The 19602-nt window shown below is 40.9% G+C and overlaps 2 protein-coding genes across 4 annotated transcripts; one reads left to right on the forward strand and one right to left on the reverse strand.

The window, feature by feature from the left end:
- Positions 1 to 3790: 3790 nt before the first annotated feature.
- ss18 (SS18 subunit of BAF chromatin remodeling complex) lies at positions 3791 to 15024 on the reverse strand. Of its 3 annotated transcripts, XM_079347384.1 has the most exons (11): positions 14708 to 15024; positions 14162 to 14238; positions 13990 to 14074; positions 13369 to 13525; positions 11997 to 12227; positions 11715 to 11885; positions 9804 to 9881; positions 8186 to 8308; positions 6431 to 6561; positions 5915 to 5977; positions 3791 to 5271 (listed from the first exon to the last, which is right to left on the reverse strand). In XM_079347384.1, exons 1-10 carry the CDS (start codon positions 14774 to 14776, stop codon positions 5960 to 5962), a joined length of 1140 nt encoding a protein of 379 aa, XP_079203510.1. In that variant the 5' UTR covers positions 14777 to 15024; the 3' UTR covers positions 3791 to 5271; positions 5915 to 5959. The 3 variants fall into 3 exon arrangements, with proteins under 3 accessions (XP_079203510.1, XP_079203509.1, XP_079203511.1); XM_079347383.1 differs by lacking the exon at positions 5915 to 5977; XM_079347385.1 differs by lacking the exons at positions 5915 to 5977; positions 9804 to 9881 and having other exon boundaries at positions 14708 to 15021.
- A 234-nt stretch (positions 15025 to 15258) lies between these two features.
- Positions 15259 to 19363, forward strand: psma8 (proteasome 20S subunit alpha 8). Its single transcript, XM_079347386.1, has 7 exons — positions 15259 to 15725; positions 16852 to 16978; positions 17095 to 17219; positions 17508 to 17630; positions 17740 to 17859; positions 18741 to 18803; positions 18902 to 19363. The coding sequence occupies exons 1-7, from the start codon at positions 15624 to 15626 to the stop codon at positions 18995 to 18997; spliced, it is 756 nt and encodes a 251-aa protein (XP_079203512.1). The 5' UTR covers positions 15259 to 15623; the 3' UTR covers positions 18998 to 19363.
- Positions 19364 to 19602: the final 239 nt, after the last annotated feature.

A 19602-nucleotide genomic window follows, 5' to 3' on the forward strand; every position in this document is an offset into this window, starting at 1 on the left:
CTTGAATAACGTTGTTTGTGTAAGGATACGGGTCAGACTGAGGCGACAAGTCATTCAGGATGTGAGGAAGGTATGGTTTAAAAAGGGGAACATCAATCCAATGTTCTTTAGTCAAGCTATGTTTATGTTTAAAGATCAACATAAATGTTTGTGATTCTCTCAGTGTACCCAGACTCTGAGCCTTTGTCAAATATAATTACTAACTTGTAGGACACCCCACCAAGTGATAACATTGAATCAATGGCTGAAATATGGTACCATGGGGGGTTGTAATTCTAGGTTTTGCAGACAAATAGAGATGTTATGTGAAAATAAAACTTATTTCTGTTCTACTAAATCCAAGAGTTGTGCTATTTTTCTCATAAGGTGCCAAGAATATTTACTGTTTGTTGTGTGCTTTAGAGGGAATCTGCTTAAAAATGTAAAGCTTGGACAGTTTGGCTGTTTCTGAGAAGACAGAAAATGATTTAGATTCTTTTTTATGAAACTGTTCAAAAGGAGAAAAGTCTTTGACATTGCTGGTACATGATCTGGACCCAGCAGCCCTTTCCCTCATTGTCCTTCCAGTCAGGAGATCAGGTTTACTGTGGGTCAGCCCCCTCTCTCTCTGCATAGGAGGGGAAGGAACCACACTGATTTGAGATGGAGTACCCCCAACCAAACCTTACCACATCGACCCATGCCACCATCCTGGGCGTCTAATGGAAGTCCTGGGCATCCAGACGCCTCCCCCGCTCCGACAAGGGCGTCAAGTAGCGCTCTACTCATCATTCGAAGCAGCAGGCCTCACAGCCCTCCTTTTCTCTCCCTTTGACTGGCTTTTTGGGAACATTGCAGGCAGATGTGTCCAGATGAGCACGTTCTAATTTGTAGGCCCAGGTTAATGCTCCGCCAGAGGCCCTGGAGGATCAATAGCTTTATTTCCCTAAAACGCCGCCATGGTGAGAAGCAGCTCACAGGGTTCTTTTAATACCGCCACAGTCCTGGTGCAACTGGGCCGTATTGATTGTGCCCATGTGGAACTACGTGCGCCTTCTGGGGAAGGATCTATTTGTGTCACCCTGGGCTGGGATGGGGGCTCCACTGGAGGAGTGGAGAGCCCAGCCAATGGAGGATGCCAAAAACATCAAAACAGCCATGTTTACAGATTACCCAAAGGGAAAGCAAATTACAGCAATTATGCAGGCTGTGGGAATACTGATATCAGCATACCTGCTATTCCACCCAGAGACTACTTTTATGAGGCTAGAACACATACAAAACAGCACACTCAATTTGATTTGATGGCTAAACCCTCAACAAACGATGGGGTTTAAACAAAGCACTGCACATCAGATGCATGTAAAACAATGTCTTTCTAGGGGATCAACCTGTTTGTGAATGTCAGGTCCAAAAAATCTTTCCAGTTGTTTTGAAACAAGATGTAATAGCTTACGCAAATATCTGTGAGGCAAGTATGTATCTGGCAGGCATGATGAACATGTAATATTGAACAAGGTCCCTGACAAAGTTTTTTCCCCCAAACAATGCCAATTAATCATTCATTGTAAACACTGCAAATTGCTTTACAGAAAACTCATTTACCCTCGCAGCATTTATCTCGTATATCAGCGCAGAGACAACATACAGAGGAGCTTTATCCAAATCACAAGCCTTTGTTTGCAGCTGTCATGACATATTCATGACTGCGGCCATAATAGTCAGATTCCTGTTATATCCCCTAGGGAGAGCAGAGAGAATGGTGTCACATCCAATTACTGCGGCACACTGTAGAGGTAAATCAAACCTTGTGCCATGAACTCTGGAATCTAAAGTGCACACACACACACACACACACACACACACACACATGCACACACACATAGACATGGCATGAGTGAGGCGAGACAACAGTTATATCAACATTGATAGAATATTGGAAAACACATTCTCTTGGTATCTTGGAGGTCATGTATGGATTACATGGGGAAATAAGATTGGCTGCAGGCTGTTGGCTGCCGTCTTCTCGAAACATAAATTGACATACGTAAGATCCAGGAGCAAGTGAGGCAGACAGCATTTGCTGAACATTTTTTACAATTATGGATTTGTTCGCCAGCGTGCGGAAATTGAAATTGCAGATGAGGAAAATGATGTGCCCTTCATTGGAGGAGGAAACAGTTGGGTTACCAAGTTCACCAGCACCTTCTCCACAACACCAACACGATGTCTTTCTGCAGAGTGAAATTAATGCCTCCACAGTCGTCTTTGGGAGGGAGGCCTGGTGGTTTGGTGGTTGGAGGGTATCTCAGCAGTGCAGAGCCCAGTTTCACCCTGGAGCGGTGCAAAGCTCCTGCCCAATAAAACAGGCTGCATCCCCAGGGCCCCTCCCTCAAGCCTCCAGTCAGCGCTTGTTTTTGCACCATTTATTTAGTGTGACACATCTCCAATTAAACTGTGGAGGCTGCTGCATTCCCCCCATAACTACCTCTTATACCTCCCCATAGACTTTCTGTCACACCGAGAGTGTGGCTATGAGAGAGTGAAAGGGAGAGTTAGAGAGAGAAAGACAGTGAGAGAGAGAGAGAGAGAGAGAGAGAGAGAGCTCACATCTTCCAGCTATGATCACAATGTCATTTTCCCCTCAGTGCCTGGGAGCCTCCTCTAAAAGTGCCCTGAATTATAATTATCAAAATATCCAACAAGATAATCATCCTCCTAAATGATACCGCCACTTCACTATTTGACATACTATCATGGAACATGCAAGGAGTAATGTTGTCCTTTTAGCCGTCTTAATAACTCTTTCAGGTCTAAACAGCCAAGGAGTGATTGTGCTAAACTAGATTTTTGTAACATGATGTTGTCATTTCACACTTCAGGGTCAACCAGAATTCTCCATATTGTTTTTATTATCTGTCTATCAATTTAAAATCTTGACAATTTGAAAGAGACTTTTCATAGGATATAGGAGTCTCCTCGCCTCCTCTTCATCCTCCCCCAATGGTCCCAGACACAGTCACAGGAGGAGTGACTTTGTCCGACCCCAATACCGTCTGCGAGAGCGCAGCTGAGGGCAGCAGCTGCCAGGGAGGACTGGTGGGGGAGCGCCCAAAACACCAGCTCTGCCAAGCTGAGGGGCCAGGGGGGAGCCCCAGTGGCAGCTGGGAAGGGGTGGGGCGGCCAGCTGTGGAGCAGCAGGATGGTGAGGTGACTAGGATGGCACTAAACCTGAACAGGGGTACTCAAATACACATAAAAAAAACAGTCTGCATAGGCCCACTCAAAGAAAGTTCAACCATGTTTCCTTTCTCAGAGAACACTTCTCACGCACTGCACTCACACACTTTCACACACAAACACTCATCAGCCGGCACCAAGGCAACCTGAGCACTCTGTGGCCCTCTTAACACCAACACCAGCCTCCCATCACGTGCTTCGGCCACACATCTGGTGTACCATCTGTATCACTCCCCCCAATGTGACAGGTAGTCCCTCTCCCTCTCCGGAGGAAGGCAGAAGGGGGGAAAGAGGGACACGGAAGGTAATTTTGGGTGTAAATGTGCTCTGGACCTCTCTGGATGCATCTGGACAAAGCAGACATGCTGCTGAGCGGTGCTGGGTCATTATCAGTAGGAAACTGATTACCAGATAGCAGATGAAGACAAAACAATTACATCAAACTGTCACATTCTGACGGCACCAAACGCGCACATCTTGTTTATGTTGTCATGAGGATGAATGGATTTCCATTTTTTTTATTAATTAGAGCTGTCAATAAAAGGCTATAAATAACACAAGTCAAAATATATTAAAGATTCTTCCAATTTATTGTACAGTTATACATTGCCATGACACAAATGTGACCACTGGGATGGGGTGGAGAATGCAAAATATTAAAACAGCCATATAAACAATACGAGGATGATGAAGTCCTCCTCTTTATGCCACTGTACATGTGGGATCAATAAAGTTTGCACCATAAAACAGATATCAAGCCAGTGATATAAAACTGCACTGAAACTCAAATTAAGAAATCCATTTCAGAACATTATTTTCACATCTTATGTTACATATTTGACAGTAACAATCTTTATTATTCACACACAAAACACTATTCGAATGACATCAACTTAGACGTTTATTCAAAGAGGGAGAGGGAGATTCCAGCATTGTCAAGACTAACAAAACAAAATATTTGTCAGAAATATGTCCCATACCAGGTTTGCAGTCAAATGGACAAGATCCAGGTGCTTGTACAGGAAAAAAAATGGCTTCAAGGAGCAGACACGATTCATATGGTTGCATGTACTACATGTGGACTCTACCCCAAATAAAAGTCCAGGAATATGGCCACAAATTTGGTCAGGAATTTTGCGGGGGGAATAGCTTAGCATTGAGGCTTTTATTTCAGTTTTTTTTTTTTGGAGTAGAGATTGAGAAGTTTCTATTTCTCTGCATGCTGATGTCCATTGAGAGGTTTCTGTTTATTTCCATTCACTGTTTTTTTTTTTAACAGAGAGAATCCATACAGTGTCACTAAAGTATCAGGTCAAATTGAATAGCTTTACACAAACAAAACAGAGAGATAAAAAAATAAAAATGTGCTGGATGTGATCTTCATAAAAAAAAAGAAAACATTGACACATACACTTCATGAAATAACACAGCTTCAGTACTAGTTTCCAATGTCTTATACAAAGTTAGCTTGATCGAAAAAGCATAAAATATATTTTTACATCATCACATACATCAAGACATGTACCATGAATGGGAAGTTCTTCTGGTGCATTTACTTCATCTCTACGCTCCTACACATTGACCTACTGCTGGCATTATTGCTTCTTATGACCAAGGAGCTGAAGGATAAAGAACAATGCACCACAGCAGACTGAAACTGTTATCTTTAAATCTTCTTTGATATCCAAAATTTTGTAAGCCTGTGTCACAATCTGCAATGCTAAAGGATAAGGCAGTTCCATTTTTAAGGCATTGCTGCTTTGAGACAAACTGGAGCAGAGGGTGAGTCATAGACTTTCACTTTATCAAGTCCATGTACAAGATAGACTGAAGACAGAATACTTAGAGGCCAGAATGCGAGCCCAAAGACGGGGGGAAAACGTATCTTGTATTTTCAGTTGTGTGTTCGCGTCTGAGAGAAACTCAGGGAGCGACGGCCATCATTTAAGTCTGCTTAGCAGTTGACCAGATGTCAAAGCTCAACAGAGATCAGAGCAGAGCTGTGTGGGTTGCTGTGACCATCTCTCATTGCTGGTAATTTCCATACTGGCCCTGTGGAGAGAAATGTGATAGGATTTGTTAGCGACCTTCTACAAAACAAAAAGGAAGAACCTAAAATCTCAAATCTCAATATGGTGACAAACATCTGTGCTTTAAACCATACAATATTCCATACAATGATTTATGCCTGCATTTGTTGGTATTGACCAGCAGGTGGCAGCATGGCCTTATAACTCAGGAACTCTAAATTCTTACAGGACACCTCAGCCTAAAACAGGGGTCGAAGTATTTGTTTGACATTACTGGAAACAAATTTGGAAGGAACAATAAGATTTGAGTTGCGTTATACGTAACATTATATGGACAACAGTTATTGAAACCAGTGTTGTAAAAAGCAGAGATTAAGAACACAGTCAAAGTGCTAAACTCTTGGCTGTGTTTGGAGACTAAGCATGCTGTGTTTCAGGACCTCGGGACTTACAATTCGACCCCTGGTTAATAAAAAAAATAAAAAAATAAAAAATCTAAAACATAAAAACAAAGAAAAAGAACAAAAGAAAAAAAGAAAGAGGAGAAAGATGGAAGGAAGAGCAAGAAAAAGAAAAAAAAGACACAAGAAACATAAGAGATGCAAATTAAGACTAGGTGGTCAAACGTCTAGATTGGACGTTGAGGTCTTCACAGCAACCATTACCTTTGCTTCTTACAGAGCTAGTCAGGGGTTCAAATCCCCGGGTCTTTATTTCCTCATGTGCCCCTGAATATTCAAAGATAAAGATATCAAAGTGTAGCTGTGGTCCCCACATTAGACCACAGGAAATACAGGGCAACAAATAGATCCCCCTTTTAACACGAGAGCAGTCTGTATCATGTTGAAGGAAGAATCGTCTTTAAGCCCTCATATTTCACTGAAGCGGCATTCCACATTAGCCAGGAAATATTTAATTATTATTCAAATTAACAATGAAAGACAACAACAACAACAACAACAACACACACACACACACACACAAGTTTGGAAGAACACAACTAACCCCCAATATGACGACAGCATGCATATCATACTACCTTTAAATGTTCATGTTTACTCACATCAGTCTCTGGTACACAAAATACAACACTAAGTCTGCCAATAAACAGAATAAGGGACGAGCTAAGAGGTAGCTGTAAATATGTCTGTGTGACTCTCTTTTGCTGTAGTTATACTCACCTGGTCGTAGCCATAGGGACGCTGCTGCTGGCCTTGTGGGGGTCCAGGTTGGGGAGGGCGATAGGCCCCATACTGCTGCCCCTGCCCCTGAGGGTAGTTAGGATACTGTCCTGGGGCAGTTTGAGAGGGACCTACAAGAAATGTCAAGAACACAGTTTGAAAAATCAGGCATGCTCGACAGAGTAAGATCAAGTAAGGGGAAATTGCTGTTTGGCAGTCAATTCAGACCATTCGATTATTTTACTTCAAACCTTTTATAACCATCATCCTGTTTTGTGTTTTTTTTACAAAACACCTGGACGTAAGTTTTAATCCAGGAGCGGTTTGACAAAAAACGTAATCTTCAAAAACACCACGATGCCATTTGTAATAAACACTAATGTCCTGAAAAACATTCAAATCAGACAAAAGAGTGCACCTTTTCCTTTTAAAGAAAATTGAATGTTTTATTATCACCTGTTCAGAAAGAAATGTTGTAAAAAATTAAAAAAAATAAAAATAGTTTGGACTCAAACTAGGAACCCCGTCTGAGCAGCTCAACTTCTGCTCATTAACCGTTTCCTTTTCCTCCTTGTTACTCTGAGAACTCTAGAGAATCCCTGTGAGTTTACGATCACTAATAGGGTGGGATAAAAAAAAAAAAAGAAAAAGGCTGATGGATGACAAAGAGATGATGGTGGATATGTCTGACCCGGTTGTTTGTGCGGCCTCCACATCGCCCGACTCAGTAATGAATGAGAATAAGTGAGTCAGTTTGGAGCAGGGCAGAGCTTCCCTAATGAAAGGAGACATCAAGGAGATTCTTTTTTTTTCTTCATGAGGAGAAGCAGGCTTCATTAAAAAAAAAAAAAAAAAAAAAATCTGTTCATCAGCCCCCGTTCACTGTAGCTGTCTACGCAGGTGCAGTGAACAACCGAGCAAAGCCTGACAGGGGCCGAAGTCAAATGAGGCCCACGCAGCATCGTTAGGCGCTCGTAATGCCTGATGCTGTTGAGCACAACCTTGTGGAGGCCTGTGAGAGAAAGCGTGCGAGCGTGCCAGATGGATCTCACCTCACAGCCTCTGCCTCTCTGCTAGCTCATTACTGGCATGAGCTCTGGCTCTGACAGAGGCTTAGTGATGGAAAGCTCCACTGAAAAAATGAACCCAGAAGAAAAAAAGGACCAAAGAGTTGCAACAGCCCAAAAAAACATTCAAATGACATTTGATTTTTTTAATTTTTTTTTATTCAACGTTTTACGTCGAGTCTGATAAATTTTTTTTCCTGCTTTTGTTTTATTTTATTTTTAAATTTCATTCAGAAGTATGTTTTAAATGTTTCAATAATGATGGTGTGGTGCTACGTACAGAACCAAGTTTCCATTGTCTATTTCTACTTACCAATTCCATTTAATTAAAAGGATCCAGGGTTGAACTCCGGTTTTTACAGCAGGGCATTACTCAACTTTTTATGCAAAATGAAAAAACCTTAGAGAATTCAAGGTTTATACTCACACTTCCTGACAATAGTACGCATCTATCTTACAAAGATCCTGCCCTTTCCCTCCGAACAGTCTGACATGCCAAACAGGAGAAATGCTGATGTCTTGGTCCTTTAATTCCTTGCTCTCGTTTAGATTATGCATTTGACAAAGAAACGTTTGAAAAGGGGCACTAACCGCCATATTCAGTGATTTTAAAGAAGCAGCTCAAGAGAGCTAATAGCGCCTCCTACTGGACAAATATGTGCCTCATATGCGAGGGAAGGTAACTCACCGTATGCCTGCTGCTGTGGAGGGTAGCCTTGCTGACCTGGGTACTGCTGCTGAGGAGGGTAGCCCTGCTGCTGGGGTGGGCCTTGCTGGTATGCTTCCTGCTGTTGGCCATACTGAGCATTGCCTTCAAGGGGGCAAAAGCACACAATGTGAGAAATAATTGGATGATCACAGCACAACAGTAAAGGAGAACAAAACACTTTTTTTTTTAAAGCTATAAGCGACGGGGAAAAAAAACAAAAAAAGAAGTCAATTTCAGATGATGCTTTTTAAATGCAACAAAGCATTCGCTGGCAGGTAGAGCCAGACAGGAGATCAGATCGAATGCTTTCTAATAGATGACACACAGTGTAGCAGAGAAAGGATTGTAGATCAAGTCGAGAAATGGTCAGGTATAAAGTGTTGAAGTCTAAGATGGATTTGCTCATGAGCTCAAAAACAGTTCTTTTTAGGTAAAGCTAAACAGTTTGACAGCAAGTGGTAGAAACAATGCATGCTAACTGACAACAACAACAAAAAACCTGAAACAAACAAACACATACATCATCATGATCACACATCAAAACAGATTACTATCCCTTTCACGAGAGCTGCTTATGGGGGAACTCTCGAGCTTTGATTTGGCAGATAATCCTCACCTCCTAAAACTCTTTCATTGAAGCACACAGCTTCAGTTCATTCAGGTAATGCTCGGCATTTCAGGAAGTTGGGATAATCTCGGTGGTAGAAGGAAAAACCCAGTTTTTAAGAAGTTTGGGGGGGGGGGGGGGGGTGTAAGTGTGTCTGGACACACTGGCCTAGTTTGAGTTTTTGTGTGTATGTGTGTGATCCTGTGAACTTTCTCTTAAAAACCTTTCCTTGAGTTGAAAACACTGGAAAAGACATTTGAAAGGTGTAAAGAAAACAGAGTGGTCAGTAGAAGAAACAAAAAACAAAGAATAAGTAAATGTTAATAGGACAAAGAAAGAAGGAGTTGTTCTTCAAGAATCTTTAGTAAAGTGATGAAAGCACCTCTTCACTAGTAGAGTGACTCTTTAATATCGCTGAAGGTTCATTTATTTCTGGCTCTTCTCTTAAATCAGGAGGATTGTTTACGGTCTGTACTATTAAAAAAAAAAAAAGAAAAAAAAAAAGGTTTTTGTATCAAACAGTCTGCAGGTCGTTTGAGAAGTACAACATGAATTTTGAATATTCATGCGCCATATGTTGCATCTTCTTGAAAAACCTGACTCTACATCATTTTATACAACTCAGACACAGCTTTGACTTTCTCTCAGAAAAAAAAAAAAAAAAAAAACTTGGCCTGACCTTTCTTTCACACCAACAGGTGGAGCAACAGACAATTGGGGACGACTATGAACGACTGGGTGCGTGTTTACTTATCTGCGGCGTACGTGAATACAAAAAGGAGGCACTGTGGATTCGGTTCAAATCGGTCGTTGTTGTTGATCCGTGAGTCGCTCTGATTTCCCAGAAAATAATGAAGAAACTGGTTCACTGCTTTTGTCACAGTCTCTTTGCATCATTTGTGTTTTAACACAAGTCCTGGGTTTTAAATTGATTTTTTTTTTTTTTTTTTTCGGGTTGATTTTCTCCAAGTGACTGGAGGGTTCTCCTACCTTCTGAGGCTCCCTGTCCTGCGTGACTGTACTGGTCCCCATAGTAGTCTTCCTGCCCTGGGTACTGCTGAGGGGGTCCTATATACACATACACACAACATACACACAAGTAGATTCAAGGTGTTGTTGGATTGGCTGAGTGACGGGAAGAGTAGAGGAGATGGATTCCTTGCCACTAGTTCTTATTAGAAAGCTTTCTTTGGGTCACTTGACTAATTTTATGATTGGCGGCCTTGGGTTCCAGGACTACAGGGGTGGGAATGGAGGAAATTAAGATGAACACGAGTAAGAAAAGCAGGAGGGTGAGTTAGGAAAAAGAAAGACCAACACACACAACTTGCACACTTTTCTGACAGACTGAGGGTATACAGTGCATCCGGACAGTATTCACAGCTCTTCACTCCCCCCCCCCCACATTTTGTTATGTCACAGCCCTCTTCCAAAGTGGATTAAAAAAATTTTCTTCCCCTCAACGTTCGATACACGACACCCCATAATGACAAAGTGAAAAAAGTTTGTTTGAATTGGCTGCTACTTCATTAAAAAATAAACAACAAAAAGAAAATCCCATGTACTGATCATCCTTAGGACGTTTGATTGGAGTCCATCTTTGGTAAATTCAGTTGAGTGCAGATGATTTGGAAAGGCACACACCTGTCTATATAAAGGTCCCACAGTTAAAAGTGCATTTCAGAGCCCAAGCCATGAAGTCAAAGAAGTTGTCTGTAGACCTCAGAGACCGGACTGTTTCGAGGCACAGATCTGGAGAAGGGTACAGAAAACTGTAGCACTGAAGGTCCCGATGTGCACAGTGGTCTCCATCATCTTTAAATGGAAGACGTTTGGAACCACCAGGACTCTTCCTAGAGCTGGCCGCCCGGCCGAACTGATCGATCGGGGGAGAAGGGCCTTCGTCAGTGAGGTGACTAAGAACCCGATGGTCACTCGCTCTCTGACAGAGCTCCAGTATTTCTCTGTGGAGAGAGGAGATCCTTCCAGAAGAAAAACCATCTCTGCAGCACTCAACCAATCAAGCCTGTATGGTAGAGTGGCCAGACGGAAGCCCCTCCTCAGGAAAAGGAACATTACAGCCCACCTGCAGTTTGCCCAAAGGACTCTCAAGACTATGAGAAACAAAACTCTTTGGTCTGATGAACCAAAGATTGAAGTGTATGGCCTGAATGCCAGGCTTCATGTCTGGAGGAATACCAGGCACCGCTCATCACCTGGTCAATACCGTCCCTACAGTGAAGCATGATGGCAGCATCATGCCGTGGGGAGGTATTTCAGCGGCAGGAACTGGGCGATTATAGGATCGAGAGAAAGATAAAGCAGCAGAACACAGAAACATCCTTGAGGAAAACCTGCTCCAGAGCGCTCTGGACCTACGACCGGGGCGACGGTTCATCTCTCAACAGGAAAAACGACCCTAAGCACACAGCCAAGATAACCAAGGAGTGGCCACGGGGCAACTCTGTGAATGTCCTTGAGTGGCCCAGGAAGATCCCAGGCTTGAACCCGATCGAACATCTCTGGAGAGATTTGAAAACGGCTGTGCACCGACGCTCCCCGTCCAACCCGATGGAGCTTGACTGTGAAGAAGAATGGAAGAAACTGCCCAAAAATAAGTGCGCTAAGCTTGTAGCAAAATACACAAAAAAGACTTGATGCCAAAGGTGCATCAACAAAGTATGGAGACAAGGCTGTGAATACTTTTACATGGGATTTTTAGGTTCTTGATTTTTAATAAAGTAGCAAAGATTTCAAACAAACCTTTCTCACGTCATCATTATGGGGTAACTTGTGCAGAATGTTGAGGGAAAAAAATTGAATCTAGTTTGGAATAGGGCTGGAACATAACATAATGTGGAAAAAGTGAAGCGCTGTGAATACTTTCCAGATGCACTGTACCTTGCTGCGGGGGTCTGTAGGGTGGCATAGGCCTCTGACCCATGACATGGTTCCCTTGGTTGACCTGACCCATCATGCCCATCGGGTTCTGTTGTCCTTGGTAGTGCTGTCCACCACCACCAGGAGGCATGTTATACTGCTGAGAGGGAGGCTGCTGGTGCATCATAGGACCTGGACAAAAAGAGAATGAATAATCTCTCAAACAAACAAAATCGTAACAAGCATTACATGGTTAATCAAATACTACTGAATGATGTAAAGTCCCACAATGAGCTGATCTACCTTGAGTGGGCTGCATGTTCATGTTTGGTCGAGGCCCATAGTTGCCCATGGGCTGGCCCTGGGTCATGTTCATTTGACTCTGAGCTGGTATGCCCTGGGAAGAAGGGACAGTGTGGTTGTAGCCACCCATTGAGCCATGGCTGCTGGGGGGCATATTCATAGAGCCACTGGGCATGTTGGGAGGCTGGTTTGGGCCAGGACCAGGACCTTGCATGGGCATGTGATTTGGACCTGGAAAACAGCAATAGAGTTGATTCACAGCTGTCCATAAAAGTGACATCATTGCATGTGAGTAAATGTCATTATTTGCAATTCCTTTCATTTTGTAATATGAGTTCTGTGTGCCGATTTGACATAGTGATTAATTGATTTCTTTCCATAAAACAGAAATACCAACATTAATCGATAAAATTTAAATCTATTCTATGTAGATAGCTATTAGTTGTGGATTTCACTGCTTTGTCTTTTACTGTCGAATTGCAAGCTTCACACTGTGCATTATTCATTAAACGACAGTGATACAGACTTTAGAAGAGTGCCATTAAAACAACAAAACAATCAGCATGACACCCGATGAAGAATAAGGGATAAAGGGGAAAGGAATTCCACTAATGTGCAACTTTTCCATTGAACAGGCGCTACAAAGTAATAAAGATAGACATCTCTGTTTCTCTAAGTCAGTGTTTTAAAACCCTTTTTCCCCCTTGGAGACCCAGTTTACCTACATCTTTAAGACAACCTGGGATCCCAAAGGACCCCCCCCAAAAAACATACATGGCCAACAGAAATGAATATCTAAAAAGTTGTCAATGATAAAATCCCAACAGAATAGATCTACACACATATTCCTACAAAAGACATGATCTTTGTATGAACTATCCAGAAATGTGCAGTCCTGATTTTAGTTGGTATGTATTCTTGTAATTTTTTGGGGGCCTGGATTACAGGTTGGGAATCAATCACGTACTTGACTAGATATTAATTCTTTCAGCACTGGGAAGGGAACATCATGCTAAGACTGAGCTAACAAGTGTTAAGATAACACTGCCAGTCTAAATGCATATTTATTGTTGCAACACCCTCCAAAAAAAGCTTGGTGCAGCTAAAGTGAAAAGACCCAATATCAACAAAGGGCACTGGAAAAAAACATGATGTGTTTAGAAAAGATAAGTATAATTAAAGGTGTATAAGTCTGAGACCACCGGAGCAAGTGTGTGACATCATTCTTCAGTAGAGCGACCTCCCTCACAGTTCTGTGGTGTTGCTAGGCAACCCAAGTGCAACATGGACTGAGGGAAAAAGGGAAGGAGAGAGAAAGAAGAGAAAGGAAGACAAGGGAGGGAAGTTGAAGAGAAGGGGGGGGGTCACTTACCAGGCATCTGTCCATTCATCTGGTTCTGCATGTGTGGGGCTGGAGGGCCACCGCTGACCATAGCCTCAGAGGGCATGTTGTGACCGTGAGGAGGCTGAGGAGGAGGTCCGCTTTGGTTCATCCCACCAGGGCCCATGGGCATGTTTTGAGTGGGAGGCTACAGGAGCACAACATAGACAAAAAAAAAAAAAACACTCATCACCAACACATCCGAGACTCGACCACTGAAAATACATAAAATAAAAACCAGGATGTCTAGATAAAAAGATGTGATTTCCCTGAAAAAAGCATGGATCCAAACTTTTAAAATATACAGTTTACACAAAAGGGAAAACACATAGTCACAGTCTCTCTTAACGTCTGAGAAAGTTGGTATATGAAATGTATTAAGACTCAAGAGGCACTTTAAATACCTTACAATTACTATGACTGTGTACATGATACAATGTTGCAGTGTAAACAAAACAAATTAACTTCACAAACTAAATGATTATTGATGTTGGATTTAAAAAAAAGTATCTAGTCAATGAAAAAAAAAATCACAGTTAATGGATCACTCCAGTGTCTTCGTATTAAACATGTTCAATTTACTTAGTTAAAATGGGTTGGTCGAATACTCACGGCAGGGAGTAGGGACTGCATGTTCTGATTGGAGTCTGCTATCGTGGCCAGGTACACTAGGTTTCTGTGCAGCATCTGTTGGTAACTGGGCAGGTCGAGAGTCATCAATAAAACTAATGAAGAATAATAATAATTGTTAAATTGTTAACAGATATACGCAGGTATAACTTACTGTGAGCATTCTGCTGTCTTGCCTTTACTCTGGAAGTCCATTATACATTGGATGAGCTGATTGTTTTCATCAAGTAACTGCAGAAGGGAAGAAAGATTTAATCACGCGTTTGTTTCATGTGAGATAACACACACACTTTGACATTATTGAAACGACGTGATTTGGCTTGCTCATTGTTCTCAGCCTATAAATGTGAATGCAAAGAGGAATGGTGGGGTCGTTTTGAGACTGTGCGAGTATGCATTTCTAGCTAACAAAAGACGGGTCGCGCTAACTAGCTGTCCTGAGCTAACAAAACGACAGGCCTCCATTCATATGTACTACGATGTGACTGTAGTCCTGTAAAAATCTACCGAAGCCCCATGATCTACATTTAGTGTCCCACTCTAGACGGGTTCCTATTCACCCCCTGCATATTTTTTCCACTTTCTATTCACACTCGCTTGTGTGTCTGCTCCGCTACATCGATGAGCTAAACGGCTAGCAGCGGCTGGAGCCGTAGCCTCCAGCCTGAGTCGCGCTAAAAAAAAAAAAAAGATGAATTACCTTTTGTATTCCAGCGGGTGTTATATCACCTTTCCCGCGCTGCCTGTGAGGTGCAAACGCCACCGACATGGTGATACCCTTTGAATTTTATGTGAACAAGGGCATACAAGTCAAAAGTAGCTAACACACTTAACACATCGGTACAACTCAGATCAAACAGTACAGAATAGGATGCGCTGTCGTGATGCAATGGTCCATTTTGGGGGTGGACGAAGAGCGTTAGAAAACGTTGTTTAGATTAACGGTTTATTTCAAGTACACGGTAATACAGGACGTAAAAATATATTTAAGATGACCGACATTATTTCAGCACATTTTCATACAAAGTTGAATACATCCGTTTTTTCGTTTGATGTAATTACAGTTTCACCTATTTCATGTTATGGAACAGTCCGGATTCAGTTCTAAACCACGGGAAATGGGATGCTCAACAAAAAAGGGGGGGCAGTTTCTTTCTAAAGAACATTTAAACTACGGTAACTAGGCAACCCATAAACTCGTTATGTTTTCATGTTAATACAGAAACAATAATATTTTTCACCCTTTTCCCCATTACTTATCCACCTTCATCAATCATATGAAATTAATGAATTTAGTTTTTAAGAAAGGAGCTCGGTTGCTGTTTATTCTGTTTTGACTAAAAAATAATAATATTTCGTACTCAAACCGAATAAGATATTTAGTATCCTATCAAAGACTGCAAATATTATATGGTAATTAGTACTTATATTAGTATTAATTTCTATGACATATTTTATCTGCGCAACCCTATATTTGGTATGGCCTCAGTTCAGAGGTCATACGCATGCGCTGTTTTCAACATTCGGTATCCGCACTGAGCATCTTGTAGCTAACAAGCTGAATCATTTTGGTGGAAGTATTCTCCTTCTTTTGATTGTACGTGAATTACAGTGCAATGGCGGCAAGATATGACAGGGCTATCACTGTGTTTTCTCCCGACGGTCATCTCTTTCAAGTGGAGTATGCACAAGAAGCGGTGAAGAAAGGATCAACAGCGGTGAGTCTGAAAAAGAAACTAACGCTTCAGCTAACTTCACTTAGCGAGCCAGCTAAGCTAGCTTCTAGCACACACTCTTCAAACTAATTGATTTTAGTCCAAATCTGTTGTTTCACACACTATTTCACACTCTGGTGTTTAAAATGATTGCGATAGTCAGGGATTTATAATCGATAATTTCCCGAAACAATAACTTTATTTAAATAAAAGCTTAGCAAGCATTTGTCGCTGTGTCACCCTCACCGTGGTTTCTGTTTCAATCTGTGATCACTGAAAAACAAACACTCTTATTAACACGGGTGGTGGAAAACTGCTTTTCAAAGTCACTTTCTTACAGAATCAAAAGGTCAAAAAAATAAATAAAATATTCTGTAAACATTATAACTCAATGATAACACCAGTAGATGTCTCTTACATCATCTGTATTCTTTATTCATTCTTGAACACGACTGTCTTTTAAACCAATCAATGAAATAGATGTTAGTTAAATATACTTATTAGTCTCTGACCAGGCTGTAAGTGTGTTTGATAAGAAACTAACCCATTAAATGGCTATTCATGGTTTTTTTTAAAGATTTTGTTAGATTTGTTAAATGTAGGTATTATTTTAATTAACTCAATAACATTTACTTATTGCTTTACTAATTTCACTAAAGAGCAGATTGAGGAGATAGTGTTTGTGTTAGTCTGTTAAAGAAGGGTTGTTCATAATCCTCAACACTGTAATATTAACAGTTTACTGTCTCTTATATTAAATAATAATCCATCTGAAAAGCTTTTGTGCACCACTCTCTCTCATCTCATCAGTTACAGAGTTACACCACTGAAACACTAAAAATGACTTCCCCTATCTTGTTAATTAACCATCAAGCATGTATCCTTTTTTATTCCTTTTACCACTTCTTATTTGTAAGTCCTTAAGGGTGCTATCCATAGAAGTTTGAAACACTGATGGATAAGAGTGTTTTTGCATATAAACACATTTTCTCTCCAGAACTGTATTCCCCAACAATAAAAGAGTTGATATTATGTGCTCATACTACTTATTATATCATGCCAACTTCTGTAGATGAACGATTTTGTGTTGCCAATGAGCAGAAACTAATGTTGTTTTAATTCTTTGCAGGTGGGGATCAGAGGTAAAGACATCGTTGTCCTTGGGGTCGAGAAGAAGTCTGTTGCAAAGTTGCAGGAGGAAAGGACTGTCCGTAAGATATGTGCCCTGGACGAGCATGTCTGCATGGCGTTTGCAGGTATCTCAAAACCACAAGGACAAGTTAAATCTCTGAATGATACGTTAATCTTTTACTTGGGTAAAATGGACTGTTCAATTATGTGTAGAAACTGAATTCTTTGTAATGTTTTTAAGGTCTGACGGCAGATGCCCGTATCGTGATAAACAGAGCCCGGGTTGAGTGCCAGAGCCACAGGCTTACTGTTGAGGACCCAGTCACAGTGGAATACATCACACGCTACATAGCTACACTGAAACAGGTACGCCACCTCCCTACTGTTCATCATGGTGCTTTCTGTCCTGAAATGATTGAAAAATGCACCGAGTTGACTCCAGAGCAGGGACATTGTGAATGGACAAACAACACACATAACAGGAGCTACTACAACAGGCTGCCTCCCATCACACCGCCATTTTTTTCAAGTGGTGGCTTATTATTAATTCTTAGTTTCACTGAAACACAGTTCTGAATGACTGTTCTTGTATTTTTATTTTTTCATAACAAATTAAAAACAGTGATAAGTGACATCAGTTGGTTTTGTTTGTAGCGCTACACTCAGAGCAACGGGCGCAGGCCATTTGGCATCTCCGCTTTAATTGTTGGCTTCGACTACGATGGGACTCCCAGGCTGTATCAGACGGACCCCTCAGGAACCTACCATGCTTGGAAGGTAAATACGTTTGCTCCTTATTCGTGACTTTCTTTTCTTTTTTTTTTATCATATTGGCATACAATTGATTTTAAAATTGAATTTTGTTTCCTTGGGGGGAAAAAATCAGGCAAACGCAATCGGTCGTAGCGCAAAAACTGTAAGGGAGTTCCTGGAGAAAAATTACACGGATGAAGCCATCGCAGGGGACAATGAGGCCATCAAGTTGGCTATCAAAGCTTTGCTTGAGGTAAGTTCAAATTAAACTTTAATGTTGTTGTTTTTTTATTTTTATTTTTTTTATAAATGTGCACGACAAAGCTTTGGTTTAGAAATGTGAAAGTTGGAGTAGTGTGAAGATTATGTGGTATCTGTGCATAACTCTATACACAAACTGTCCTCAGAAGAAAATGTGGTCCCTGTAACAGTGTATGAAGATAAAATGAAGAAATGGTGTGGGGCCCACAACATTAAAACTGTAACTACACAAACTTTATTCAAATAAAAAAGGGTCCCTGGAACACTGTTTGTGTAGTTAGTGCATACAAATATCATTTAATTGTTCCAACTTTCAAATTTAACTACCAAATCTACAAAGTGCACCTTTAACATAACACTAATATTAGTTTAGTATAGTTGCAATGTCGTTCATTTACTGCTCTCTGTGCCCCTGAATTGCCCCCTGGGGACAAATAGTCTTTTTTGAATTGAATTAACGAAAATGGCAAATAGTATGTACAAATCACTTCCGTAAGAATGTTCACTCTCCCCGCAGCTTGAATTGATTATTGTCCTGGGACAGTCTAGACTCCATTGAAGATCACAATTGGCTGCCAGATATGAATGATAAAGTCACCTGCTATAAATGTTGCAAAGAAAATGCTGCTTTTGTGTTGCAAAACTGGCCCACCATGGAAGCCTGGAAGTGGAGAAAATGATGCATATCGGACTTCTGTGTACTTCTGGAGGCCCGTTTTTGCACTGCGAATTTCAGTGATATTTTTAAAAATGCCTCGTATGTGGTTGATCAACTGTTGAAGCATTAAAAAAAAACTCACATTTGTCATGGACTGTTTTCAATTTGTTGTTGTTGTACCTTTCATACATTACATACATTTGTTTTTGTCACAGGTTGTACAGTCAGGAGGCAAAAACATCGAGCTTGCTGTTATCCGACGAAATCAGCCACTCAAGGTGAATGACTACAAATTAGCTTGTTTAAATCTTTAATCTTTTTTTTTTTTTTTTTTTTTTTTTTTAAGATCACTGTTTTTCTTCTTTCGCTTTTGCAGATTTTGGAATCCAAGGAAATTGAGACCCTGGTGGCTGAGATTGAGAAAGAAAAAGAGGAGGAAGCAGAGAAGAAGAAACAGAAAAAGTCCACCTAAAGAAATTAACTGAAGATTTGTCTTCATTGCACTTGGATTACGATAGCATATTTGGGTTGCAAATATTCCCACGCTTTCAAAAGTTGACTTCTCATTTATTTCTTTGTAAAGAGCTAAATCACAACTTGAGATCCGGTAATGTTGTCAGTGTGACACTGCACCACCTGCAAAGAATATCAATTTCTTAACTTCCAGCAATTCAGTTCACTGTTGTTAAAGAGACACATACATGAGGGTTTAGGTCTTTATCTACATGTACTGGATGTGTTTTTTTATTCATCACCAAACAGCTCTGAAGGTTAATAATCTCTGTACAATGTTTAAAAACAAACTTAATACTCAATAAAAGCTGACCTGTTTGTAAAATTCCCTTTTCACATATTTTATGAGACTGGTTTTAAGTAAGTTATGTCAATGTATCTATAGTCACATTGATTTTAGTATTGGTAAAATGAATGGTTTCTTAAAGACAAGAGTAGAGGTTCTTGAAATAAGAGCAAGGAATAGATGGTTCTTTCATGTCCCCCTTCTATCGATTATCCTACTGCAAAGCAAGTACTGCCATAAAGATAACTACAGTTTAAAACACAGCTGGAGGCGGTAAA

Source organism: Symphodus melops, assembly GCF_947650265.1.
Source record: "Symphodus melops genome assembly, chromosome: 7".
Classification (NCBI taxonomy): domain Eukaryota; kingdom Metazoa; phylum Chordata; class Actinopteri; order Labriformes; family Labridae; genus Symphodus; species Symphodus melops.

Excerpts from the sequence above, each read along its gene's own strand:
- ss18 (XM_079347383.1), bottom strand. The coding sequence starts at position 14,776 with ATGTCGGTGGCGTTTGCACCTCACAGGCAGCGCGGGAAAGGTGATATA. Across the intron at positions 14,075-14,161 it reads AAGACAGCAGAATGCTCACA|TTACCAACAGATGCTGCACA; the intron begins GTAAGTTATACC and ends CGACCTGCCCAG. Across the intron at positions 8,309-9,803 it reads AGGACAGGGAGCCTCAGAAG|GCAATGCTCAGTATGGCCAA; the intron begins GTAGGAGAACCC and ends GCCCCCTTGAAG.
- psma8 (XM_079347386.1), top strand. The coding sequence starts at position 15,624 with ATGGCGGCAAGATATGACAGGGCTATCACTGTGTTTTCTCCCGACGGT. Across the intron at positions 15,726-16,851 it reads TGAAGAAAGGATCAACAGCG|GTGGGGATCAGAGGTAAAGA; the intron begins GTGAGTCTGAAA and ends AATTCTTTGCAG. Across the intron at positions 18,804-18,901 it reads GACGAAATCAGCCACTCAAG|ATTTTGGAATCCAAGGAAAT; the intron begins GTGAATGACTAC and ends TCGCTTTTGCAG.